Here is a 26,947-nt window from a genome sequence, read left to right on the forward strand (position 1 = left end):
CAAGCGCTCCCAGCTGCAGTTCACTCCCGGCCACGGGTGCTCCCAGCCACGGGCGCTCCCGGCTGTGGGCACTCCTGGCTACAAGCACTCCCAATTGCGGTTCGCTCCTGGGCGCAGATGCTCCCGGCTGYGGGTGCTCCCAGCTGCGGGTGCTCCTGGCTACAAGCGCTCCCAGCTGCTGTTCACTCCCGGCTGCTGTTCACTCCCAGCCACGGGTGCTCCTGGCTGTGGGTGCTCCTGGCTATGAGCACTCCCAACTGTGGTTCACTCCTGGGCACGGGTGCCTCACAGCCACAGGTGCTCCTGGCTACGCGCGCTCCCAGCCAYGGGTGCTCCCAGCTGTGGTTCGCTCCTGGCTATGAGTGCTCCTGGCTGCGGTTCGCTCCCAGCTGTAGGTGCCTCCCAGCCATGGGTGCTCCTAAGCACAGGTGCTCCCAGCCATGGGTGCTCCCAGCTGTGGTTCACTCCCAGCCACTCTTGCAAGGCTGTGGGGCACTGAAACAGACGCCACGCCAGGCTCAAGCCCCTGCAGCCACCAGCTCCAGCCTTGGCGCACCCATTTGCCCAGGCCCAGGAGCTGTGTGGGGCAGGAGGCAGGTGCTCCCATGTGCCTGGCATGCTGCTGTCGGACACCCACCAAGGCTAGGAGCGCGAACTTGCTGCTAGCTCAGCTCCAGTAGGAATCGCCCACTGCGGGCGATGAACAGCCTCGTGCTGTGGGCAGCCAGAGCTGGGCCAAGGCGCTGTCACCCACGGGTGTCCCTCTGATCCCTGTGGTGCAGTGGGAGGCAGTGCCATGGTGGGGCCATGCACCCCAAATCCCCGAGTGCAGCCGCCCTGGGGAGGGACCCCAGGAGAAGCAGAGCGCAGCCATGGGCAGGCTGCAGCGGCRCGGGTGGCAAGGGAGGCTGCTCCCGCTGCCACAAGGGCTTTTCCCCTGTTCCCCGCGTTCCTTCTGCGCTGCTTCCGCATTCCTGTGTCTTCGGTCCTTGCCGCCGCTCACACTTGCATCCTGTTTGCCCGAGCGCATCGCCCAGGCTTGAGTCACCCGATGGCTTCTGCAGGTGGCGGAAGACTGACAATAGCCCACAAAGGGAGGATGTCTCCCCTCCACACGCTTCCCAACACCTTCCTCCGATGGGTCTTCGAGGAAACTGCCGATGGCGGAGAAGGGCCCCACCGGACGTGCAGCTTCCGATGAGTTTTGTCCTGTTTACGCTTGTTTGTTTGCGGTGGGGAGGGAGCTGCCCCGGGAACAGCGTGCCTCAGTGCACGGCCTTGGGGGTCCTCACCAGTGCCACTCCACCAAGTCGCTGGCGTCACCCTGCCGTCCCTGGGACAGGTGCCACAGTACTTGGCAAGGAGCAGCCAGCAGGCAAATGCAGGACGCGGGGCTCACGTTGTGCTGCTGCCCCCATCCCCAGACACAAGGGTGGCTTTGGGGACAGCAGCGGAGAAGGAGGGGGCTCTCRGCATTGCAGCATTAAGCTCTGTGCCTGGGAATACCAGGCAGCAGGGTGGGGGCCTCCGGGGGACACCCCTGTCCCTGTGCAGAACCTTTCACTGGCTGGGGCTGTCCCCTGCACAGCCGGGAATTGCAGCCCTGCAGCCAGCAGCAGCCAGGGACAGAGGAGGAAYAGTGGGGTGATGAGGGGCAGCAGGGCCTGAGGCCCGCCGAAGGCACAGTGGGTGCTGAGCTCCTGCTCTCCCACCGGGGCCTGGAGGGAAGGGAAAGGAAGCATCATTAGCACATGTCACTAATTACCAGGATGGAAGTRAACCTCAGCCTGGCTGTTACCATGACAATTGCATTTCACATCATTGAGAAACTTTTGTTGCCAGAACAATTACAGGCAGCTTTTGGGGACGGGGACAGGGGGGTGGGGCATGTGTGCATGTGTGTGCGTGCATGTCCATGTGTGCGCACAGTCCTTCTGGGCTCTGCCCACACAGCAAGCTGGGCACTGCGGGGTTGACACTGGCCAAACAGCGGGTGGTGTGTTCCCACCTGGGGCATTGGCAGCCTGAGGTCCTTCGCGACATGAATGGTGTCAGGTCTCAGCTAGCGCAGAGGCACATGAGAGGTCGGGGATGGGGTGCAGCGGGAGGATGGCTGTGAGACCAGCAGCCGTTCATGCAYCTTGGCACCATGCCCTATGAGTGCTGCGGCAGGACCAGTCCCTGCAGGAGCCACCAGCAGGCTGAGGTTTGAGTTGCTGCCCCACAGCAGGCAGGAGCGAGAGTTCCCCTGTTGCATGCTTGGGAGGGTATTGTCACCGGCATGATGTGGGCCAGCGAACAGCCCCTTGCATCTGTCACCCACAGGGAGGGCCAGGGACCTGGAGGGATAGCAAGGTGAGGGATCCACGTGGTTCCATGGTGAGGTCGTGGTGCCACCTCGTGGTGAGCAGGAGCTCAGTGACACAGCGACAGTCCCCATAGTGGCACAGCCGGACTGTCACTTCATGGGCCAGATGGTCCTTGAGGTGGCACACCCAGGCTGCCACTGCCTGGGCATGCTGCCCAGCCTCCTCCAGTCCTGGGGCCAGGCAGCTCCTCAGCTCCAGGGCTGGAAGAGGCTGGTGCTCTCAGGCCCTACAAGTGCATGCAAGGAGTGCAGTGCAGGGAGCTCTGCATCCCAACATCTCATAGACTACTGCACAGGCACAGACTGGCAACCACGTGCTCACTACCCTGGAGCCATCTGGTTGGGGTTATGGCAAGCAAGCACCATATCTGGAGCTCCTGAAATATTTCCATGGCAATTGAGAGCTTGTTTTCACTCTCCATCCCTCAGGGCCTTGCAAGGAGCTGAGACATGAAATCCCAGCATCACTGGCCCAATGCTGAAACCAGCATTCGCGGAGTGAGTGGAGCTTTGGAGGGGGRAGAACAGCGAGGAAGAGGCATGCAGCAGTGTGGGATGGGGCCACAGTGGCCAGAGGAGAAGCAAGTGCTGTCCCATCTGTTTCTCACTGTATTTCTATGCAGGTGATAGAAACCACGGGGATTTTCACCCTGCTTGGTTCAGCGCCTTGCTTTCCCTGGGCTGAAATCCCAAGACAACGGAGGTGGGCTCAGTAGGTGGAGGATGCTTATGAGACAGTGAGAAAGTGGCATGTTTGACCCAGGGCGGGTAGCTGTCAGGGCCCAGAATGAGTGCAGCCAGTTTTCAGCGCAAATAGAGACATCCCCACAAGGAGGGAGACGAGGGTTGCCTCTCAGCCCGGGTGTTCAGCTGCGCCCCTCGGGGTGGGAYGGCAGGTTGATGGGCAGCTCCAGACCAGTGCGTTCCCAGGGAGCCTTCTCTCCTCCGAGCTACATGAGATGGGGCTCATCTCCCAAATCCCTTCCATGGCAGGGAACATTTGCAGATGTATCTTCTTGCCTAGCAGCCAGAGCATCGCCCTGCAAAAAAAAAACTGACTGCCAAAGGGGGGATTTTCCCTAGTGCTCCAGCTCTTCCCACTGCCTTTCACCATGCTGTACAAGCACCTTGGCTAGACATTGACTCCTCCAGGACCCACCAGAGSCCACCAGCCCATGCTGCCCCAGGGGAAAATCATCCAGGAAGCACCAGGCACACAGTTGCATTAGACTCACAGTTGCACCAGGTTCATGGTTGCTACAGCCCTGTGGACCTGCGGGGATCTGAATCCCTCAGAGAGGGGCAGAGAAGTAGGCCCAGGGTGGCCATGGTGCTGAGCCACATGTCTTGGCGCTTARAAGCACCATAATGGCCATTCTCACGCTCGGCCTCTGCTTGCTTACTTGTCCATCCCCATGCTTGCTGTCCTGAYGCCAAAAGCTTCTCCACCCAGAGGAACAGGACCAGTTGCCCTGCAATCCAACTTCTGGAGAGGGAGGCTATGCTACTTCTGTTAGCGCTGTCATCCGCAAAACAAAGCCAACACTTGGTGGGACCAACAAGCTGCACAGCCAGGACACACTGACTGCCCCAGGCYGACAGAGGCCAGCATGGGAGTCCCCGCCAAGAGCACCATTCCCAACGCCCAGCTCAAAGCCACCCTCATGGATTTCCAAGTCAGCTCCTCTGGGCAGGGAGATGGGAGGGGAAGGGGCAGGCTGGCCTGTACACATCAGCAAATGCCCCGAGGCACATGCCATTTCCATTAAGAACGTCGAAGGATACCGCAGAAGTACTGCCACATTAAATGGATTAAAAACTGGCTGYCTGACAGATCATAAAATACTGTTGGAAATGGGAAGAAGCTCCAAGCAGCTTCATTTTTCCCAGCTCTGCCCTRGGCATCCAACATCACGCCTGTGCCTGGTGGGGGAAACGGAGAGCTTGCGTGATGTGCTGGAGCATGCTGGGCCTTGCTGCAGGGAGCTGCAGCAGTGGGGAGAGAAACCCTGGTGCTGGAGATGGCCCCAAGGGAGGTGGCTAGACAGACAGAAGGCTTGCAATAGGKAGGGAAGGGGACACGGAAAGGCTGGCAGGAGGGTTGGACCCAGCCTCCCACAGAACCAGGGGAGTCCAGGAGCCAGCCTGGCTCCTCACTCAGATAGATACATTTTCTTGGCTCTGTAGAGGGCTTTGTATCCTCTTGGTTATAGGGGGATCTGAACCCATCTGCTTCAGTGGTGTGGCCCTTGGGCTGCTGTGTATGCACGTGCTTGTTTGTACAGCACTTGTTTATTTACTGTAGGACCTACCAGATCTCCTAGTGCTTATACTGTTACAGTGGCTGAGCTACCGGGACTAAGCCTCCAGATGACACAAGTTCTTCACAGATCCAAGGACCCAGCTTTTTKCATGCATGTCTAGCTCCCAGGCACCCTGTCTTCTTGGTGTCTGTGAATGTCCATGTTCTGCTAGGCAGCTCTGCACAGGGCTCCCATAAAGGGTCCCATTGTTGTGTGATGTGTCAAAAGACTCCCTCTTCCATGCTGCCAYGTCCAGTCCTCCAGTGCTTCCAGGAAAATCATCTTCAGGAAAGAGCTGCCCTCCTTGGGTTCTGGTGCTGGTCTTTCACCATCAGCCTCGCTCTGCCTTTTGGATCTGCCTTGCAAGTCATCCAGCACTCACCACACACAAGGTTTTGCTGTGATGGCACCGAGGTCATCCCACCGTTCGCCCAGTGCCTGTCAACTGCTGTCAGCCTTCCTCCCTTCCCTGTCCCACATCTCACTCAGTGATATCTGTATTTTGTCCTCCTCCAGACCTGTGTTTGTACCATGTGTACCTAGCCACACTCCAAGAAAGAGCCCCAGGAAGCACGGGGGGTTGGATGGCTGCGATGGGCATGCTGTGACGGTGATTCTGTACTGCGTCCATCCTGCAGTGCAGCTGGCCCATGAGACATCCCACTCTGTGAAAAGGAGCTTTGAAAGCTGTCAAAAGCTCCAAGCAGCTTTCCAGTGGGGACTCCTCCATTCCCACATGCCTSGACATGAGTGGGCTGGTGCTGTACTCTTCACACAAAGGTCAGTGTCTCATCCTGTAGCAAGCAATTCTGCCATCCACGAGGCCACRCCAAAGACAAGCAAGCCTGTCCTTCAGCCAGGCTTTCTCATTAATAATCACAGAGAAGTCATTAATTCTGTTAGAGGAACCATGCGTGCAATAAAAATGCCTGGGCTTGGGATCAAGGCTCCTTTTTTTACTAATATTGGCTATTTATCAATGTAAAGRCCGCAGCAGTCCTGAGCTCACAGCCACTTGGCTTGACAGGACAAAGGGCAGATCCCACAGAGCTCATCCTGTGGAAACCACATGTGGCACGGCCCTTGGAAATGGCCATTGGTCCCTGAGCCGYGTGGGTGGTATGTGTGCTTGGTGAGGTTCTGCTGCCTGCACTGAATATCTCAGTCTGTTAGCCAACGAGACGCTCCCGGCCTTCAATAGGCTATCACCAAACCTGCCTCTGATCTCAGAAGGCCACTTGACGCTGAAATATTGCTATTGTCCACTCTACCAGCTTTTCAAACCTTGACACGCTAATGTACTCTGAATTGATTACTAATATTACTCCATTAGCAAAACTRTGTGCTCTCACTAGTGTTCAAGTTGTTACGCACTTGCATCTTGCATTCAAGGCCTTGGGTATATTCGTGCTATCCAGCTACTCTTACCYAGATGAGTTGGCTTGAAAAATTCAGACTGGTTTCTGCAAACTCAGTTCCTTTTTCATAAAACAGCAATGGCTAAAAGCTTGAATGCAAACACTGGTCGGGGAGGTTAGCCCTCATCCCTTTAAGCTCCTGCCTTTCGTTTTGAAGACCTTCATGAGCCACCATGCCTTTCTGCAGGCTGTCAGGTTCTTGTGACAAGTGGTCTCGCAGTGCTGTACATGGGCAGACACCCCAGTGCAGTGTGACTTATCAGCTCCCAGCTAGCTGTGAGACATGTCTGGCAGGCACTCTGCTGACCACACGCTCATCACATGCACAACATGCATGTGCCCAGCTCTGTGTGTTGTCACTGTCCACAGTGGCTTTCTGCACGTCCCTTCCCTCCATGTTTTCCTCCATGCATTATCTTGAGCTCTGTCCCTACCCCTGCTCTGCACTGGGACATTGGCTCACTACACACCTGGCTGCCATCACCCTGCAAAGTGTCGTGGGGACTCAGGAAGTCTCCTGAGGCTCTTGTCCCTCTTCCTGGCGTATCACAGATTCCTTCATCTTCTTAAGACTTGACAAGCCATAGAGTTTTGGTGTTACAGCAGTAAGCTGCTCCAGCTTATTGTTCAGGTCTGGCTGGTCCCTTGGGCTTAGGTGAGAAAGAGGTTCTTGGGGCTGGAAGGCTTTGRCATGTAGTGTGCTGCGTCTGTGTGCACTGAGCACAGACCTCCTCTTGCTTTGCTTCCCATCTCATCCAGCCCTGTTGCAATTTTGCAGGCTGCCCCATTTGTATCTGCATAGCCAGGTGTGTCAAGCACACAGGAGCTGTGAGTTCGGCAGGAGCGCGCTGATGGGACTGGTCCTGCCCATCACCAACTCTTCTCTCCTGGCACATTCATCCTGTGAGATGGGAGCCACCAGGACCCTGACATACAGCCAGATGGCTTGGGGGTATTGCAATTCCCTATTTACAGGGCTACTGGRGCCCTGTAAATGCTGTTTATAAAGGAAGATCCCTGCTAGGTTTGTCAGCACCACAGCTCACAAGCCAGGGCTGCGATTAGCCCAACTGGATGGTTTGTGGAAGACACAAAAGAAGATATCCAGCAGCTCAGCATACATTTATGCATCACATCACAAGCGCCACTCGGAGGTGAAAGAGCAAGGCCAACAACATGCACAGAGGGYCCCATATTGCAGACACACAGCTGGTGCCCTGGCTCCAGGGCAGCAACAGGAGGACAGAGACRGAGGTTTCCATCTGTCTGCTGCCCGCAGCTCTGCCCCTGTGCCATCACACCGGTCCCTCAGCCATCCTTTGCTCCTTTCCTAGCCTTGCTTTGGCTTTAGGCTGCACAAAGGCATTTTCATGAAGGGGGAAGAGCTGGTTGCAGGTCCGTCACTGAGGATGGAAAGCCACATGCATTGCTTTGCACTGGCATGTGACATTGCCGAAGGGTTGCACAGATTTCAGCACAGACCAGCCAGACCTGAACATAAAGGCACAGAGATGAAACAGTTATGGGAACAGGGTTGTGCCAAGACTCATGTAACACTCTTTGCAGGTCAGCTTTTCCCTTGGGCAGCATTTTTCATATCAGGACTGCTGGTATGAAGTTGCCAATTTACTTACTACAGCCGCAGAGGAAGAATGGCCAAGCAAAAAAATTCAAGGGCCCATTTTCACCTGCCAGCCATACCCCAGGACCATCAAGATGTGTGCAAACAGGACTGTCCCTGCTGACAGTGGGCTCCCAGACCTGCACACACTGTTAATGACCTACAGGAGGGAAGGGCAATTTATCTTCCTGTACTGGCTTTAATATTTAGCAACTGTTATTGATTAGGGTCTGCAAAGCCTCTCAGGGCAACAGTGGGCCTCCTGGTGCACCTGCAGGCTTAGCCACTCTTGTTGGGGGCCACACATCCAGCTGGTGAGGTGGCCATGCCTGGGTGCTGGTACCTGCAATGCCGAGGCCGTTAGCTGGCAGACAGCAGCCCTGCAGGAAGAGCTGTGCTCCTGCCAGCCCTGTGACTCAGCCACCCCCAGAGAAACCGTCTTTCATYCTGCAGGAGTAGTATTTGTGGCTGTAGGCTGGAGACATCTCGGAGGAGTGGCCGATGTCCATGTCCCTGTGACCCGGCAGGCCCAGTCTGCAAGATACCTCAGGAAGGATGCAGGAGAGCTTGGCTTTGTCGGGTCATACATGGCCCATATGGGGCAAGTAACGATCTCCAAAGAGTCCTGATGCTGCCCCTTACCATTGCTCTGTCTGGACACTCTCTGCCCAAGGAATAGGACCTCCAAATGCCTCCTGGCAGGTCCCGAGGGCTGAGCCAGGGTCTCAGCCCCAGCACCAATCTTGCCTCCGTCATTGCCCATCTCTTGAGTGGAAACAGCCGCTGCACACCTTGCAGCATGATGAGCACTTATCGGCCTTCGTCTCGTTGTCATGCCTGGCAGGCTAGCATCCTGGGCAGGAGCCAGGAAGTTCCCAGGGTGCCACATCAGGGAAGTCAGTGGGTGCAGGTCCTGCTATCCTGCTCCACGCTGCCCCAGCACCCTGCTGCAACAGGGTGCCAAGGGGCTGATGGACAGACCTGGGGGCACAGGAGCAGCCCTCAAGTCTGCAAGCCCCTACATCAGCCCTCTGCAGCTCCAGTGAGAGGAGATGAGAAGTTCCCGGGGGAGGGGGGGTGCAGGGATGCAGTGCATAGTGCAGCCCCTTCTGCCCTAATTTTAACCCCAGGTGGGTGGAACCATGCCAGGCTGAGCTGGCACAGCCCCATCTGTGCTCTGGAAGGATCTTTGGACTCTGCTGACTTTGCTGTTTGCTTTTATCTAGTGGCAGGATCTGCTCTCAAGGAGAAGCGCTCAGCGAATAGGACAACAACCCCTTCTAATCTGCTACGGTTCGTGGCTCACCCATCCTGCATCCCTCTGCCCCCAGGGCAAAGACACAGGAGGAGGGACTCACCAAAGGCACGAGTGACACATTCCCTCTGCTCCCAGTCCTGGMCAAGGAGGCTCAGGGCAGCCAGAGAGGCTTGGGGTGGCCGGAGAAGCCATGCACTCCTCTCAGTGGATCATAGCCGGGGTGTTCCTGCTTCAAGGTAAGTCAGAGACACCTTGTGCAGAGTGAATGGGCTGAGGATATGGTCTGTCCCACAGCCCAGACAGAGCACTTGCCAGGGCAGGTGTCATGTCCAGGAATTGGGCGCCAGGTTGTCTCAGCATTAAGGATGTGGGGGTGTTTCAGGTGAAGCTGAAATCACAGCTTTTGCCTGCCCAAGGGAATGTAGGAAGAACGGCTTTCCCCTTAGGGAGCAAGGTTTGTGCTGCAGCTCTGTCCCCATCTCTGCTGTCCTAGGGCAGGAGGWCCCGATCTCGGAGGAGGGCTAATCTTGCCTGCCTGGCCTAAGATAGCCACATTCACGAGGGACAAGCTCTGGGGAGGTGATGTGTAAGAAGCAGCTCTCAGAAGGCATGGAGATTTCAGGTGTCCAAGGCCTTGCTATGCTAATGGTAAAGATTTCCCTGTTGCCCTATGGACCTGAGACTGATACTGTTGTCCTGAGAGGGAGAAAAAAGTCCCCCAGAACACAAGGCATTCAGCAGCAGGTCCTCAGCTGCTGCTGCCACCTGAGCCCAAGAGGAGAGCTCCACTAAGTGAGAGCTGAGCAAGATGAAGGCAGGTGCCTGAGGCTGGTCAGGTCCTGCCGCTCAGTACAGTACCTGCCRCATGCTTGAGTGACAGAGCATCAGCATTCGAGCCTCAGCACTGCCATGGTGGGTCCTCACCATGTGCCCTCTAGCCTATCAAGGCATTTCTAGGCTCCAGCCCATCCAACCTGAGCCACCCTGACCTCTCAGGACCTGTTCCAGGCCTAGTGCCTGCAAACACAAGCACACATCCCAGTGTACGTCTGGGGCCCACAGTTCTGCTGGCAATGGGGGCAGGATGCAGAACCAGGAGCAGAGGGCTCAGGACCCTTGTAGATGGTGGCTGACCTGGTGCCAGGCTCTAGCATCCCAGGACCTGAACCCCTGCCAGGGGTCATCTTTCCAAGACGCAGTATTTCCACAATGCCTGTTTCCAATTAGCTCCATCGAAGCAGCCCCTGGCTCCTCTCCCACTGATCTCCCAGACCCAACACTGGCTTCTTGGCTGACAGGCTTTGGGCAGATGTGATTGCTCCTTTGCAGCATGGTTGTAGCATGCTGGCAGTAGTTTCCCACCCCTCCCAGCAAACTCCCACAATGATGAAGAGTTTGGAGAAGCATGGTGCCCAACACACCAGATGTAGAACAGTTTGGGGGATAGGCCAGGTCCACTGAGAGGACAGTCCTGACCCCCCACGCTTCAGCCAGCTCCTCCCAGGGCTCCAGTGCCAGCTCTCAGCAGCCCATTACCCCGTCCCCCTCGCAGCAGTGCAGGGCTGCCTCCTTGACTGGTGTAAAGCAGGAGAGCAGCGATTGCCGGGTGCTGCGTGCTGCGTGCTTTGCAGCAGTCACACCCAGCCCGTGGGGCTGGCAGGCCCCTGCAGTGCTGGGGCTCGTGGAGATGTGGCTGCGTGCTGCTCTCAGTGCACACCCGCTGCTTGCCAGGAGCTTGCTTTAGATTGATCCAGGTGACATCGCTGTTTTTCCCTCACAATTCCCAAGGCTCAAAACACAATTTTCGCAAAGCAAACAAAAGCTAGACTTGATCTGTATTTGGGGCTGGGGCTCAGGGCCACTGGCTGCCCCGGCACTAGCTCAGCAGCTAAGGTGGAGCAGCCTGGGGCTTTGGCCTGAGACTCTGGGGTCTCCTCTCACCCCCAGGCTGCACCGTGGGACAGCTGCAGCAGGCCACCTCTCCTGGGACCGAAATCAGGAACTGCTCCATGAACCCACCGGTGAGCCTCTGAAGATGCCCAGCTCTCACTGCCAGTCCACCGCTCTCAGAATCAATTGTCTGACTGGTCACCCCATGGCTGCCCTGGGGCCATCTCAGGGTGCCCAGAGCTTCCCCGGGGCCCTCACAGAGAAGGGGACAGGCTGCAGCCATGTCTGCAGTTGGGACGAGCCACTGATTGGGTCCCCTTCAGCATGGGTCTCCTTGTGCCACCAGTACCTGCCCCCCACAGCCATCGAGACGACAGCACGACTCACGGCTCTGCGGGGTGCCTTGAGGGCCAACGGCATCGATGCCTACATCGTGCCTGCCACGGATGCCCACATGGTAAGGCAGCACCCTGCCTGCAACCTGGTGTGCTCGTTCTGCAGTGGGTGCCCCGCAGGTGCTTCTCACAGCTCTGTCCTTGTCTCCAGAGCGAGTACATAGCGGAGCGAGATTCTCGCCTGGGCTGGGTGACCGGCTTCACTGGCTCTGCAGGTGAGACCACCCTCACCGCTGGCTTCCTCTCCCCCCCAGCTCCCCATTCAGAGTGGCCCAGTGCCCAGCCTCAGGATTGCCAAGAGCTGGGGGTCTCCATCCTTGGGGTTCTCAAGGCTGGACACAGCTGCAGCAGTGGTCCCGCACCACACAGGAGGTTGAGCTGGGAACCCCAGGTGTTCCCGCTCACCCACAGGTGAGGGAGAAGTGATGCCTGAGCCACCTGTCCCATCCCAGGCACAGGTGTGGTGACGCTGGACAGGGCTTCCCTGTGGACTGACAGCCGCTACTGGACCCAGGCAGAGCGCCAGATGGACTGCAACTGGGAGCTGCAGAGGACAAGTCAGTGCAGGACACTCACTGTCCTCCTTTATGCCCCCAGCCTCATCTGGGCCCAGCACAGGTTGGGATGTGGCTGGTCTAGGGGGCCCAAGCCAGCCCCTTGGGCCCCATAGTGCCACTCAATTCTTTCTTGCAGTATGGATTAAGTCCATTGGGCTGTGGATCCTTGAGGCAGTTCCTCCGGGAGGGAATGTCAGCTTGGACCCCTTCCTCGTTTCCATTGGTAAGGTCACCCATTCTATGACACCTTTCCTGCCCTCAGCCTGCAGCACCCAGTGGCCCAGTGCCCTCCTACCAGGGTACAGTGAGCAGTCCCCAGGTGGTGGTGAGGTGACCTTTGCTGCATGCCTGTAACTGCTAGTTGCTCCCCACTTCAGACACCTGGAACAGCTACAGAGAGGCTCTCCATGGCTCCGGCAGGACCCTGCTTCCCATCGAGACCAACCTCGTGGACCAAGTGTGGGGTGATCAGAGACCCCCTCCAGCCTCCAGCAAGATCTACAGCCTCCCATCAGAGTTCACAGGTACAGCCACAGTCTTCCCCTGGATCGCTTGGCACCCATAGCAGCCCCTAGCCCGAAGTGGCCTTGGTGGATCCCAATGTTGAGTTAGCCTCTCACCCTCCTCTCAGGGAATAGCTGGCAGGAGAAGGTGGCTGGGATCCGGCAGCAGATGGAACAGCACATCCAGAGCCCCACAGCTGTGCTGCTGTCGGGGCTGGAGGAGACAGCCTGTGAGCAGCCAGCATGGCCATCTCCACTGCGGGGCCTGAGCTGCCATGCTACCTGTGGGCCCTGCACTGCACACTGGTCAATGTGCAGGAGTCCTGGGTCTGCCCCGAGTCCTGGGGGCACTGGAGCAGCCAGCGAGAGCAGGTTCTGACATCTAGTTCCCAACAGGGCTCTTTAACCTCCGTGGAGACGACATTCCATACAACCCCGTCTTCTACTCCTACACACTGCTGACTAGCACAGATATAAGGTGGGCAGCATCTTCCCACAGGCACGTGGTGTGGCTGGCAGCTTGGCCCAGACCCCTCTTACCTTCTAGGGCCAGCACCCGTGGGACCTCACCTAAGATGCACCCCTGGACTGAGTGATCCCCTTTCCAAGAAGCCCACCATGTCCTGTAGAGTCCAGCCCCTATGTGTCCCCTCCCTGAGTCCCACATCTTGCCCAGGTCCAGCCTTGTCCATCCCACCTCAGCCTGGAGTTCAGCCGAGTTCCCAGCCTTGCATCCCCTCTGCAGTCCCTTACTCAGTGCCCAGGGCCCTCCTTTCTACTGGTGCACCACTCACTGCCTGCGCCTGGAGGCTAAAGGAGCCAGGCCAGCCCCATGGTTGTGCCTGCCCCAGCCACACATCCTGTCCCCAGACTGTTTGTGAACGAGACACGTCTGACAGCGGAGGCACGGCAGTCCCTGCAGGCAGGCTGCCCTGGGCCCCTGTGCGTGGAGCTGCAGGAGTACGGCCAGGTGCGTGCCCACATCCGCGACTATGCCCAGGGCAATGTCACCATCTGGCTTGGCACCGAGTACACCACCTATGGCCTCTATAGCGTCATCCCTCAGGTAAGGCACTGCTAGCCACACCACATGCCACAGAGACCTGCCTGAGCCAGAGGGCCCAGAGAGGTCTGGGCCATGGAGCCTCGCTGCTGTGGACGTGGGTTGTGCCCAGGCTCAGAGACAGCCCATGACATAGAGCTGCAAGGGCATGAGACATGCTGCAGCAGTCCCCAGGGTGGATAGGGTGGCTGGCCATGCCCAGTGATGCCATTCCCAAGCTGCCTTTGCAGGAGAAGCTTCTGGAGGACAGCTATTCCCCAGTGATGATTGCCAAGGCTGTGAAAAATGCCAAGGAGCAGGAGTTACTGCGGGCTGCACATGTAAGGGCTTTCCCCATCCTCTCATCCAGGAGCAGAGGGAAGGGCATCTCAAGGCCCTCTGGGGTGCCAGCTCACTCCCTCTGATGTTACTGGGCTGCCTGCAGGTGCGGGATGCCGTGGCTGTCATCCAGTACCTGCTGTGGCTGGAGAAGATGGTCCCCCAAGGGCTGGTGGATGAGTTCTCAGGGGCACGCCATGTGGACGCACTCCGCTGGTCAGTACCGCTGGCTTCCCCTTCARTGTGCCATGCCTGGGGGATCTGGGGTCTCTCAGTGTGCTTTGCCTGGAGTGGACAGGTGCCCTCGGTGCACCGTATCTGGGGCAATATTGGTCCTCCCCTGTGTGCCATGACTGGTGCAGGGTCCTGGAAGCTTGCATGTGGCAAGGATGTCCCCTGGCTGCTCAGCACCCCCTGACCCCAGGGCCAGGACACCAGGACCTTTCTGGAGGGGCTGGCTGTGTCCACACATCTCCTTCCTTGCTGCCTTCCAGGGCCCAGGAGCACAGCCACGGGCCCAGCTTTGAGTCCATCTCAGCCAGTGGCCTCAATGCAGCACTTGCCCACTACAGGTATGGCTCAGCCCCATCTCCCTGGCAGGGCTGGGACACCAGAACTGGCAGTGGTGGACAGGGGTTCTGAGATCTCCTTTGCAGTGACACTCCTTCTCTCCTAGCCCATCCAATGTGAGCAGCCAGAAGCTATCTGTTGATGAGATGTACCTTTCTGACACTGGAGGGCAATACCTGTGCGTAGTGCTTTCCTCATTCTCCTCTGGCTACCCCAAGACAGCTCTGTCCCCTGTCTCACTGTGCCCCTGGCAGGGTGAGCAGCAGGATGACAGCATGCTGTGACAGGGCTGCCAGAGCCAACGCTGGGGCCCCGTCATGCCCATTCACTCCCCTCTCCTCAGGGACGGTACGACAGACATCACACGGACCATGCACTGGGGTGTGCCAACCCCACTCCAGAAGGTATCAGCCCTTCTCATACTGCCTGGGCATTGCTCTGCAGTGCCGAGAGCTGAGGTCCTGGTCATGGGCCTGCAGGATGCCACCAGGCACTAGACACACAGGGAGTGTGTCTGGGGCACACTGTGCTAAGCAACTCACATGTCCCTCATAGGAAGCCTACACCCGTGTGCTAATGGGCAACATTGATCTGTCCCGCCTCATCTTCCCTGCCGACACAGCAGGTGGGTGATGTGCCAGGCACAGGTCTTGGGTGGCCCATGCCTGCATTAATGCTGTGAAGAGCAGGGCAAGTGGGTGCCCTCACCAGCTCACTCAGTCCCCATCCCACACTGTCATTCCCTCAGGGAGAACAGTGGAGTCCTTCGCCCGTCAGGCACTCTGGGAAGTTGGACTCAACTATGGCCACGGGACTGGCCATGGCATTGGAAACTTCCTATCAGTCCATGAATGTAGGTTCTGCTAGTGTGGGGGGGGCCTGCTGCACACTGGGTGCCATCGGGTGCAGCATCAGGGACGTGGCCCGGCTGGGAGGGTCAAAGATGATGGTGGGTCATGCAGAGCCTGTCGGAGACCAGCTAAGTCCCTGTTGCTGTTGRTGAACATTCCCCAGGCTGCCAGGCTCTGGGTGATGCAGTTCTTGCCATGTACACTCTGCCCCCACAGCAGCTGTGCCCTGGCATGTCCCTTCCTTGGAGGACTCCTTGGTGCATGCTGCCCCCAGAATCCCAGAAGCTGTAATGCACTATGCTTCCTCCACAGGGCCTGTGGGCTTCCAGTCCAACAACATACCACTTACGAAGGGCATGTTCACATCCATTGGTATGTACGCCTGCACAGGTCCTGCCCACACCTCAGGCCCTTGGGGACAGTCCTGGAGCCAAGGGACCAGGCAAGGGGAAGGGGGGCCTTGGCATGCTGCTCCATTCTGAGGCCAGTCTGGGCCTCTCTGGGGCTATACGTGTGCTGCTGAAGCTCAGGACTTGCTGAGCACCTTTCCTGTCCCCCAGAGCCTGGATACTACCGGGATGGCGAGTTTGGAATCCGCATAGAGAATGTTGCCCTTGTGGTTGAGGCACAGACTGAGGTAATGTGTTTCCTCCTTGCATCAAATGCCCAAGGAGCCTGCGGCTGCCTATTGCCCCAGGACTCCTTGCTGGGGAGCTTGGAGGTGAGACAGGCTGCAAGGCTGTGGCAGCTGCAAGCCTAGTGTCCTGGACAGGTAGGGAGCTGGAGGGCAGACAGCCCTGTCCCAAGCCATGGGCAACGTAGGGAGCCACTGGCCCTTGGTGCCAAGATCCCGCCCACTGCAGAGGCCTCCTAGAGAAGTTGTGGTCCAGGGTCCTAAGGGACAAGGACATCTCCATGTCTGATTGTGGCTGCAGGGTCTGGCATGAGCGGGGACAGGGACCAGGTCCCTCTCCTTCCTCAGGGGCTCCTCAAGGGCACAGAGGAGGGTTGAGTAGTGCTCAGAGAGGGGCGTGGAGGCAAGTACTGAGGACAGCAGTGCGCGTGAGGCAGGGAGCAGGCCTGCAGTGCTATGACACCTGGCCAGAGTGGCATGGTGTTGGGGTGACAGACGATTGGGGTGGCATAGTGCTSAGGTAGCGTGAGGTTGGAGAGGCACAGTGCCATGGTGGCACAGTGCCAGGGGACACGGTGGGGAAGGCCGGGCTCAGCTCCTCCTCATGCTCCCAGGATTGAGATGAGGGCTGCTGGTCAGCCGTGCCATAGTGGCCCCCACAACCCTCAGCTGGGGCACTGGGCACCTCTCTCAGTGCCAGTTTGGGGCAGGTCTGGGGCACACACCTCATATAGGCTTTCTTCAGCAGTACCAGACTGGGGAGAAGCCATTTCTGACCTTCGAGGTGGTGTCCCTAGTACCCTATGACCGAAACCTCATTGACATCAGCCTGCTGTCACAAGAGCAGGTACTGGGTGCTCAGGGCAAGTGAATGGGGTGGGCATTGGGCAGATATAGTGGGCAAATGGGGCCAGCGCATGGAACCAGGATAGGTGGGGGCAAGAGAATGTGGCCAAGGCAGATGAACATGCTGGGTGAACAGGACCATGGTGGGCAGACAGCTGGGTAGGAGAATGAGGCTGGGGCTTCCACAGGACAGATGGATATAGTGGGACCTGCAGATGGGACTGGGGCAGGTGAACAGGGCTGGGATGGGTGCCTGGGTGGGTGATGAGGCCAGGGTGGGCTGACAGAATGGGTGAATGGAGATGGATCACCCCAAGGCATGCAACAGCCCTTGCGACTGGGGCAGTTAGCCAGGGCTGGAGCAGTTCAATGGGGCAGGAAGCCAGGGCTGCCTTCCTGCAGCRCTGCTCAGTGCCTGGTTGCAGATCCAGTACCTGAATACCTACTACAAGACCATTCGGGAGCGTGTGGGGCCAGAGCTGCAGAGCCAGCAGCTGGAGGAGGAGTACCACTGGCTGCAGAGGAACACAGAACCTTTCCTGAGGAGCAGTGCTGGTACTACTGCCACCACCTTGAGCATGCTGGCCATCACCTCCCTCATCTCAACACTGCTCACTGAGCTGCAGGCCTGACCGTGCAGCCAACCAGACCCACCACATGCCTCTTCCTTGCTAAGGCAACTTCTTCTCCCCATCATACACTTCCTTTTTTTATTTTTTCCTTCTTGTATGCAATTAAACATGAGTAATGCCGGCGGGCGTGAGCACGTCAGTGTGATGTGCTGTGACAGCCCTGTGCACCGCCACCCTGTCCGTGATGCGTGGGGCTGCGGTGGTGTGCAGCCTCAGCCCCAGACTCATGGGTGAGACCCTGCCTGCACTACCTGCCCTGTCCTGAGCAGAGATAAGGTGCATTAAARGTAGATTTAAGTTCGTCTGACCAAAAATGGGGGAACCTGAGTAAATGGTGCAGGGAAGTCACCCAGACCGGGGCAACTCCCTGACTGCCTTGCAGGTGCTGAAGGGCTGGCTGCTGGTATGCACATTTCCCTCCAATGCTTGCTGCCCAGCCATGCCCAGGGAAGACCTGGGGACATGCAGAGACTTCCAAGGGTGCAGAAGACATCATGACACAGGTGTCCTACAGTGGCAGGCAGAGAGAGCCTGGACACTGTATGCTGCCACGGAGGACAAGTCTGGTGGGCACAAAGAGGAGATATAGTGGACAGGACAGGGATCCTTGGCCTTTGCATAGGGGAATCACAGAATGGTTGCAGTTGGAAGGGACCTCTGGAGATCATCTAGTCCAGCCCCCCTGCTCAAGCAGGGTCACCTACAGCATGTTAGACAGGAACACATCCAGGCAGGTTTTGAATGTCTCCAGAGAAGGAGACTCCACAACCTCTCTGGGCAACCTGTGCCAGTGCTCTGGAAAGATCTGGGAAGATGGTTCCTGCAGCACCATCACTGAGGGACTTTCCTTGCACCTGGGGTCCTGTGGTGCCAGGGTACAAGATGGGCACCCGCCATCACCAAGGAGTCCTGGGCAGTGAGGCAGCTTCAAGGAGGGTTTCCTTCCTCTTGCCGCAGCCCRCACGGCCAGGCAGCCTCCCTGGGGCCGAGCTGCTGCAAGCACTTCTCATGTGACYGTCGGCTTCCTGTGTGCTTCCTGGCGTCTGTGCCGGCGCGCTCACTACGTGCAGTGCCAGCYGCTGCCCCGAGCACTCTGCCATCACCCCTGGGCCCAAGCACCATGCTGCGCCGCAAGCCCTCCAAYGCCAGCGACAAGGAGTCAGGCCACAGGAAGGTAAGCGCCAGCAGGACCCTGCAGCCCTTTGGCACCCCTGGGTGTCCCTGCATGCCCAGCACCCCACCAAGCCCCAGGCTGCCCACCCYTCCACCAGCAGGGTTGGGAGAGCTGGAGGCCACGGCCAGCACATGGGTGGCTTGGACACCCCAGAGGCAGAGCCCTGCGCACCCGGCATGGTTAGCCTCTGCCATCATGAGTCTCTGGGGCCTTGCTGGAGCTCAGTCCCAGCCAGCAAACACCCAGTCCCCAGGCTGTCCTGCATCCTGCTCCAGCACTGGCTTGGGGTGCCCAGGCCCCGGTGTGTGATGCCTAGCACAGACTCAGCAGCTCTATCCACACCCAGCGCTGGGGACAGAGCACCCCGGGATACCACAGGCAGCAGAGACGGCCACATCTGTGAYGTGCACAGGGTGCACAGCCTCCCCAAGGGCTAGTAAGGGGTATAGGCTGGGGAGGCTGCGGGGCCGGCAGGGCTCTGCGTGCAGGGGGGCAGTGGGGCCAGCTCGCCCTTCTCGTGCGCAGCCTGAGGTGTCGGTGGCCGCTTCCTGCCGGGGTGGGTGGGGAGGCTCGCTGCTTAGGGCTGCTGCACCATGCGCRCAGGCTGTTGGGTGCACACGTCCCAGCCCGGTCCTTGCAGTGCTTGCATCAAGGTGTTTGCGGTCACGGCAGCGCAAGGCTGCAGCCCCGTCACGTGTGCCAGCCACTTCCTCTGGCAGTGCTCACTGGTACCACTCYGCTGAGCACGGGGAGCAGTGGCACCATGGCCCTCGCCAGCCTCGCTGTCTTGAGGGCTGCCTGGGCATGGAGAGGACCACAAGCCACCCCTGCCRTCCATTTTGGCCTGCAGCATCTGCCTCCGCCCAGCGCCATGAGCCCCCCAAGTTTGCCTGGCTCCCATCTGGCAACAAATGCTTCCCTCAAGCTTGAGCTCCGGCTGGCTTGTGCCCTAGGGGAAAAGAGGGTGGCCACGATGGCTGGGCAGGCACAGCCTTGCAGGGACRGGCTCTCAAGCTGGCCACTGCGGGATGTCTGAGTCTGCCTGAGCCTGCAGGCAGCCTGACGCAAGGCATGGGAAGCTCCAAGTTCCCCCGCTGGGTCAACGGTGGTTGCTCAGAGCTGCCAGCAACAGAAATGCATCCAGTCCCTTGTCCCTCCTGYGCAAGACGACTGTCTTGGCCCACACCCAGGCACTGGTGGCCCAGTTTTGGCAGTGGAGAGTTTTGAAGGGAAGCAGAGGGCTCAGGGCTGTGCAGACACCTGTGCAGGGCCCCATCCTGGTCTGCGCCAGACAGAGTCCCTGCAGAGGCACACGTCCTCTCGGCTCGCACTCTTGCAGAAAAGTTCCCCAGCTGCCTGCGGAAATCTGGATAAAATCTCCCCATGTTCGTGGTGGCCTGGAGAGCCCCAGCCCAGGGTGGCAGAGCCCGGCTGGGCATCCCCTCCCCTTGCCCAGCCGCACCCTCTGCTCTCACTTCCCTCTTGCTCCTGCTCGGGGCTCGCTGCAGCTCTTGCCAGCAGGGCCTGGCAGCCCGGGGCCCTGCTTCCCATGCGGCAGCATGCCAAGCACAGGCCCCTCTGGGGCTCTGGCCATGCAGCCACACGCCTGCTGATGTGCTTCATGCTGTGTGTTAAGTGGCTGTTCTTGCAACATCAGCTCCTTCTAGCCATAGGGCGCAGGCAGATCTCCTTGCAATTTTTTTACAAGCTCAGCTGTGGGGTGGCTCAGCAGAAAAGTCTCAGCTGTGGACATGTGCTGGATGAGTACGCAACAAGAAACCCTGGGTATCCCCTGCTTGAGCGCTCCCAGGCGCACTTTGGCGGCTGCCTGCAGACTCAGACAGACRTTGTTTTCTTCGTGTAACCTGGCCAGGCACAAAAACGGTGAGAGACTGACAAGGGTCAGAAGGAGCAGGTCAGGGTGGTTGCATGCTCACTCTTAGATCTGGGCAGAGGAGACCAAGTGCTAGAGTCAGCGCAGGCTGGGTAGGAAACCAGCAGATGCCTTGGGAGATGTCACAGATCCAGCACTGATGGCTCAGTGCTGTTTGCATTCAACGCAAGGATAAGAAAACAACCAACAACGCCAAGATGTTTTGTCTTAAGGGGGCTGATGAAGCAGGGAAGGGTTCAGGAGCCTGGTGGGCTCAGGAGCTTTGGCATGAAAGTGGAGGCTCCACCAACATCTCCTCTAACCGAGCACATAAAGACCGGAGATGTACCTGCTGAGTAAAGCCAGGACAGGGATGAAGCCAGATTTCTCCTACCCAAGCCAGCACTCTCCAAAGAAATTACAAAAAACAAATAGTAAAAGATGCTGGGTCAAGCCAACAAAAAGGAGAACAGGGACAGGAAGCCATGGGGCCATGTCCAAGGAGGGCCAGCCATCGCAGAGGGCCAGGAAGGGCCTTGCTCGCCTCCCACTCAAGCAGGAGCCCATGGAGGAGGGGTAGAGCAACTTGTGAAAGGAAATTGCTGCGTTTGTGGTAAAAGCAAAACCAAGCGACTCCGTGTGTGCTCTGAGAGCAGGGGGGTGCCAGGAGCTGAGCGCACCCAGCCCCGGCCACATGAACCTGCTCCCGCAGCAAGGCTGGGGCCCGGCMCCAAGGGACCTGGCATAAGCTGGAGAGCAAAAAGCAACAGCTCCCGCCAATGCAGTCATGCTCTAGCAGCCACCTCGAGACATTGTGGCAAGCACGCACCCAAGAGTTTGGTACGCGCTAAGGAACACAAGTCGAGACAAGGCAAACATGTGCCATGCAGGGTCCCCAGGCTGTCTGGCTGCCACTGAAGGTGTTCCTGGTGCAGGGAAACTCTTCCTTCAGCCGGACTCCACATGGGAAAGCCCAAATTACCATGAACACATGGAGAAAGGGGAAGAAGAGTCAAGGAGGCCGCTTAGCAGGAGGCAGGCGGCCGGGCAATGGACGTGTGGAAGAGACAGCTGTTGAGTCCCAAGGATTGGACCAGGGCTGAGATTTGAAACTTACTTCAGTGGCTTTGCCACAAATTAGGAGAAAATTCACTGAGATGCCATTGTGGGAGGCACCATTCAGGCTGAGGGATGAGGATCACAGGCAGAAAAAGTGGATAAGGTCATCAACTCCAGACATGGAGCTGAAATGCAAGGGGAGCAGTGGGTCCTTTCCAGTCACGCTAAGCCCACACAGCRTCTTACAGGCTCTCAGCAACCAAAAACAGCCTTAGCTGGATGGGAGAACTGACCCCTGGCACACCTGTCACAGCAGCGTGACCCTCCACATGCCAGCACCTTCCTTCAGGGTGGTCCATGAGGTCCCCCTTCATTACCAGGAGCACTAGGACAGTCCTACTCTACTTCCAGCTCTTGCTCCTAAAATCCCTGACTGAGCAAGGGATCTAAGCAGTGGTGAGCCAGCATAGCCAGCCTGCGTTTGGGTGCTGAGCAGAGCAGCTGCACATTGGAGCCCTAGGGTTTTCCTGACAAATGCCCAGTGCATGTGTCACAACAGCAGTGAATCAGTACAACATTGCACCGTAGCTGACCCCTCACCAGCAGTGCCAGTCTCCATGCTGAAGTATCCACAGCAGGTGCCAGAGCAAGGACTGCCAGAAAAACACAAAAATTAGAGATGTTTTGGGAAATGCAAAATGCACTTCTCACCCAGCAGTCCCTTGTGAGGACCAGCAGCTCCCAGCACTAAGCCTGTTTGCCTGGCAGATGCTTTTGGCTTTAGAAGGTGTTTGATCTGAAGGACTCGACATCCACAACAGTCAGCAGAGCTTGCAATGGGCCTTCTCCTAGCCTAGGGAAGCACAGCAGAGGAGTGTTTTCGGGGGGGGGGGGGTGTCAATCCTTTGCCATGCCTGGAGTCCACAAAGCCTGCAGACCCCTGTGAGAGATGTCACAGGAACTGTCAAGAGTCCTGGGGAGCATCCCACTATGAGTCAGGAGGAGAGGTGGTTAATGTGGCCCTGCAGGCACATGCAGCAGGATGCAAGCAGCCCGGCTCTCCTGCTGCACTGAGCAGCTAGGGCAGTACTGTGCCACACAGCCCCTGCCCGTGCACTGTGAGTGACATTGGCTCTCTTCATTACCCTGGGTGTCTGCATCCCCTTGGGTTCCTGGGGCACATCTAGGCCCCTGGGGTGCTCACAAGATGCTTTGGCTCTTTGGTGTTAGCATGATGCAGAGACCAGGGAGGACACGCCAGTTAAAACCTCTTTGAACGCTGCCATCACCTCCATAGCTGTCTTAGCTTGTTGAGGTGCCCAGCACCAGGGCAGGTGGTAGGAGCCATGCACAGCACTCACACCTCTTTGCCTCCCCTCAGCTCTCCCTCCAGCGCTCCAGCAGCTTCAAGGACTTTGCCAAAGCCAAAGTCAGCTCCCCTGTGGTGACCGACAAGGAGTTCAACCTGGATGAGAATGTGAGTGCCTGTCCTTATGTACAGCAGCACCAACCCCCCCTTCTGGGACCTACTGCATCCCATTCCCATGGAGATCCTGCTCCCATGGGGCATCGTGATCCTACGGAGATCCTATTCCTATGCATATCCCACACTCCCAGGGTCCCCCAGTTGCTGTTCACCTGAGCAATTGAACCCTCTGGTGCTGCACTGGGAGACTACATTGGGAGCTCCCACTGCAGCCCAGGCCATGGGTAACTGGGGGGTCTGACTCTGCTCTCCATCCCCCTCCCAGATCCCTGAGAATGAGCCTGGCAGCCCCAGCCCYGATGATGCTGCACGGAGCAGTGGGATGAAGCTAGGTAAGAAGTGGAGAGCGGTCATCTCCCGCACCATGAACAGGAAGATGGGCAGAATAGCTGTGAAAACACTGGCCGAGGGGAAGGTGAGTCAGGTGCCTGGGCAGCCAGAAGAGCAGGATGGTAACCCCTGCTGCCACAAACCCTGCCCCAGCACTAACCCTGACCCTGCCAGCAGGGAGACATGGAAGAGGAGGGGTCTCCATCCCCCCTATCCCCAGCCAGCAGCATAGAGGAGCCAAGCCAAGACAAGGTGCCCCTCTCCTACCTGGAAATGGAGGAAGATGGGCACCCACCCATTGGCTGCCAGATGTCCAGCGGTGAGTGCAGCTCCAGGTAAGACCCTGGTCCTTTGCCCCAGGGCCAGGCCAGCCCTGATGGTGCACTCTCCCCTCCACAGGCAGCGAAGTGTCCAGTCCCAGCCCCAGCCTTGCAGGCAACAAGCATGACAGCCTGCAACTAGAGGAGAGCAGCCCAGCCTACACCGGCCCCTTCTGTGGCAGGGCACGTGTCCACACAGACTTCACACCCAGCCCCTATGATAAGGACTCACTGAAGCTGCGGGTGAGCCACCCCACAACCAGCCTAGGGATGGGACAAGCCAGGGCAGAGGGCAAGGGATGGGGCTCACACCTGGTGCCAGCCAGCCAGCTGTGGGAAGGAGGGTGGCTGGAGACTCCTCCAAGGGTGGCAGGCATGGTGGTAACTCTCCCAGCCCTCCCCAAGCCCTCATGCCCATCTCCTTGGCACAGAAAGGGGACATCATTGGCATCATTGAGAAACCACCTGTGGGCACCTGGACTGGGCTGCTCAACAATAAGGTGGGCTCTTTCAAGTTCATCTACGTGGACGTCATCCCCGAGGAGACAGCCCCTGCCCGCAGGAGCCGGAGCCACAGCAAGAGCAAGCGGCCCAAGCCCAAGACCCTCCATGAGCTGCTGGAGCGCATCAACCTGCAGGTGAGGCCCAGTGTAGGCTAGGGGTCCTGCAGGGGGACCAAGCCATGTGAACCATCCACCAAGGCAACAGCAGGACTGAGCAGCAAGCCAAGAGCATAGGGGCAGTTGGAGAGAAGAGGAAGCAGGGAAAYGATGCAATCACAACAAGGAGAGCAAAGCAGCAGAGGAGGGAGACAGGGAACCTCTGTTCTGCTTCCCAGCCCCTCTTCACCCATCCTGTTATGCCCTGTCCCTCTGGGCCCCTCCACTTTATGCCCAAGCACTGCTGCACAGAGACACATAGGGCTCTTGCAGCAGGGCTCACCAATGGCTCAGGGCCAGTGCTCACTGCAGAGTAAGCAAAGCCGGGAACCTGGGTTATAGGTTAACACCAAGAGCCAACCAGGGGGAGCCTGCAGAGCCGTGTTGCATTCTGCTCACCTCCCTGCCACAAAGCACGCTGCCCTCTTGCCCCAGGAGCACACTTCCACCTTACTCCTGAATGGCTACCAGACCCTGGAAGACTTCAAGGAGCTGCGGGAGACCCACCTCAATGAGCTGAACATCACAGACCCCCAGCACCGTGCCAAGCTGCTAACAGCTGCTGAGCTGCTCCTGGATTACGACAGTAAGGGATGGGCCAAGCAGGCTTGGGGAGAAGCTCCACATCAGCCTGGGGCCTCCCAGCCAAGCCCGGCCAGCAGCCTCAGCTCTCCCTGAGCAGTTTTCTGCTGCCACTAACTTTGGCTTGTCTCTCCCAGCAGCAAGCGAGACAGAGGAAGGAGACAGCTCTGAAGCCCAGCCTTCCCCCATGGACCCCAAAATGGACATTCCCCGGGACTCGGGCTGCTTTGAAGGATCAGAAACACTGGACGGCAGCCGGGACGAGGTAGAGCTAACAGGCTCCGAGGGGCAGCTGCAGGCTCTCTCCCTGACAGAGTCCTCTTGAGCCCTCCCTGCCTTCCCAGACTGCCTGCTCCCAGGCCCGCCCCATCGCTGGGGAGAGCCCACAGCCGCTTTCTGCTCAGGCTCTGGCCTGGCAGCAAGACCGGACTGGAGGCAACTGCTCTTGCATGGGAGCTTTGCAGGAAAGCACGCGAGCCCCAGCGACAGGTCCTCCAGAGCTGTTACTCCTGAGAGCAGTGCAGCATCCAGCTCGCAGTCCCAGACGCAGCTCCCAGCCCTGCTCTGCAGGCAGGCACGACGAGGCTGCAGCAAGGTCAGCTCTCAGCCCCCCAGGGTCGCACATCCCAAGGGAATTTTATGCTCTGTTGCCTTGCCCTAACTCCCCTGCGCTGTCTCATAAAACAGGCACTCCAAGCACTCCAGAGAGTCCAGCAGAGACCCCAGGCAAAGCCTCAGGCTTGCCAGCCAGGGCTATATTACCTCTTAGGGCTTTATCCCACTTTGTCCACAGTTTAAGAGTTCTCCCAGGCTGAGCAAACACAAGCGCTCAGGACCCAGAAAGACAGGGAGGTCCACAGCAGGCACTGATAGAGCAGCGCCCAGCACAAAGCATGCAAGAGAGTAGAGGCACAGCAGTCCCACTGAGCCAGGTACTCGCAGCCAGAGAGGGGAGCTGTACTGCCTCCCTCCAGCATCTTCCTCACCCACCTGAAGCTCAAAGCAGACAAGGCAGAAAAGGCTTCCCAGAAAGCCTGAGTCAAGTGGAGTAGGAGGGAGGAAGGGGTGAGGTTCAGCTGAGCCCTGACAGCAGCCCAGCAARGGCCCAGCTGCTTCCATGGCCCCAGAGCACCACAAGGCAAGCTGGGGAGAAGAAACACCACAGAGCAAGCCAGCACAGGACCCTACTCCCTCAGCTCTGGGCAAGCAGGGTCCCCAGCACCCAGGCCAAACACCCCAGCCTCAAAGGCTCACAGCCTGTCACAGTACCCACTACCCAGCAGCACTTCTGGAGGGACCACGAAGGTAAGATGCCAAGGCTGAGCCAGCACCAACTGCTCCATTTTTCCCAGGACTGCCGCCCTGGTAGTGGAGTGGTTCAGAAGCAGGGTGAGGTTGTCATCTCTACAGCTTCTGCATTGGGCTTGCCAGCTAATGCTGCAACACAGCACAAGCTAGCAGGGCAGCTCCTTCCAGAGGGTCCAGATCCCCACCTATGCACTAGCTGGGGCACCAGGGCTCTACAGAACCTCCCTGCTGAGGAACATGAGCCCGGCAGTAGCTAAAGCAAAGGTAAGGTTAGAGAGGTTCCCCCTTCTTCAGGACAGGCTTGGGCACCAGGCCCATAGCAAATAAACAAACTAATCCCAATCCTGAGGTACCATGGAACCCATAGCTCTGCCCAGGTGTTACTTTGCCAAAGCCAGGCCCACTCAGGCCAGGCTCTCACTGTTGCACTTGCGCATCTTCAGCTCCTCCTCTGCAGCATCCACATGTGGGCACTGAATCTGTTCTTTTGCGCTTGACTCCAATAAAGTGTGCTAATACTTCTTCCTCTAGCCTTTGGTCTCCTCTTACCTGCATCAAAGGCTTGGGGAAAGGGCTGGGGAGCCAGGCACTCTATGCCACTTCTACACCACGAAGGGATCAGTGCATTTTCAACAAGGCTGCAGCCAATTTAACATCTCCCAGGACACCCCTCCGCTTTTGCCCTATGGTCTCCATAATTGCTCAGTGCAGGCTGAAAGACTCCTCACCAATTCCCTCCCTTCCTTTCAGCTACTGTGAGGCACCAGCAGGACCCGGATAACACACAGGTTGGCTTGACCACACCACAGAAGTGTAAGATGCAGGGGCTGAAAAGCTGCCAAGGAAAGGCAGCAGTCCGTTTGTGGGATGGGGAGCACGCACAGACAGAGGCAGAGGCTACAGCTCAGCCGTTTTTCAAACCAATTAAG

General features: G+C 58.1%; 2 protein-coding genes across 2 annotated transcripts; both read left to right on the forward strand.

The window, feature by feature from the left end:
* Window positions 1–9,158: 9,158 nt before the first annotated feature.
* XPNPEP2 (X-prolyl aminopeptidase 2) lies at window positions 9,159–17,227 on the forward strand. Its single transcript, XM_085324380.1, has 21 exons — window positions 9,159–9,204; window positions 10,916–10,989; window positions 11,205–11,315; window positions 11,405–11,468; window positions 11,706–11,810; window positions 11,947–12,033; window positions 12,188–12,334; window positions 12,442–12,543; window positions 12,710–12,791; window positions 13,184–13,379; window positions 13,607–13,696; window positions 13,801–13,910; window positions 14,189–14,266; window positions 14,371–14,442; window positions 14,608–14,668; window positions 14,820–14,889; window positions 15,013–15,117; window positions 15,428–15,487; window positions 15,676–15,752; window positions 16,495–16,596; window positions 17,021–17,227. Exons 1-21 carry the CDS (start codon window positions 9,159–9,161, stop codon window positions 17,225–17,227), a joined length of 2,046 nt encoding a protein of 681 aa, XP_085180506.1.
* Window positions 17,228–18,282: 1,055 nt separating this feature from the next.
* Window positions 18,283–25,094, forward strand: SASH3 (SAM and SH3 domain containing 3). The gene is made up of 8 exons (XM_085324381.1): window positions 18,283–18,401; window positions 22,715–22,810; window positions 23,085–23,234; window positions 23,324–23,468; window positions 23,549–23,712; window positions 23,901–24,107; window positions 24,564–24,714; window positions 24,848–25,094. The coding sequence occupies exons 1-8, from the start codon at window positions 18,348–18,350 to the stop codon at window positions 25,033–25,035; spliced, it is 1,155 nt and encodes a 384-aa protein (XP_085180507.1). The 5' UTR covers window positions 18,283–18,347; the 3' UTR covers window positions 25,036–25,094.
* The last annotated feature ends 1,853 nt before the right edge of the window (window positions 25,095–26,947 follow it).

The sequence above is a fragment of the Rhea americana genome, unplaced genomic scaffold (genome assembly GCF_003343005.1).
Source record: "Rhea americana isolate MKP2758 unplaced genomic scaffold, rheAme1 scaffold_90, whole genome shotgun sequence".
In the NCBI taxonomy this organism is placed as follows: domain Eukaryota; kingdom Metazoa; phylum Chordata; class Aves; order Rheiformes; family Rheidae; genus Rhea; species Rhea americana.

Excerpts from the sequence above, each read along its gene's own strand:
- XPNPEP2 (XM_085324380.1), top strand. The coding sequence starts at position 9,159 with ATGCACTCCTCTCAGTGGATCATAGCCGGGGTGTTCCTGCTTCAAG. Across the intron at positions 12,544-12,709 it reads GGGGCTGGAGGAGACAGCCT|GGCTCTTTAACCTCCGTGGA; the intron begins GTGAGCAGCCAG and ends AGTTCCCAACAG. Across the intron at positions 14,443-14,607 it reads GACACTGGAGGGCAATACCT|GGACGGTACGACAGACATCA; the intron begins GTGCGTAGTGCT and ends CCCTCTCCTCAG.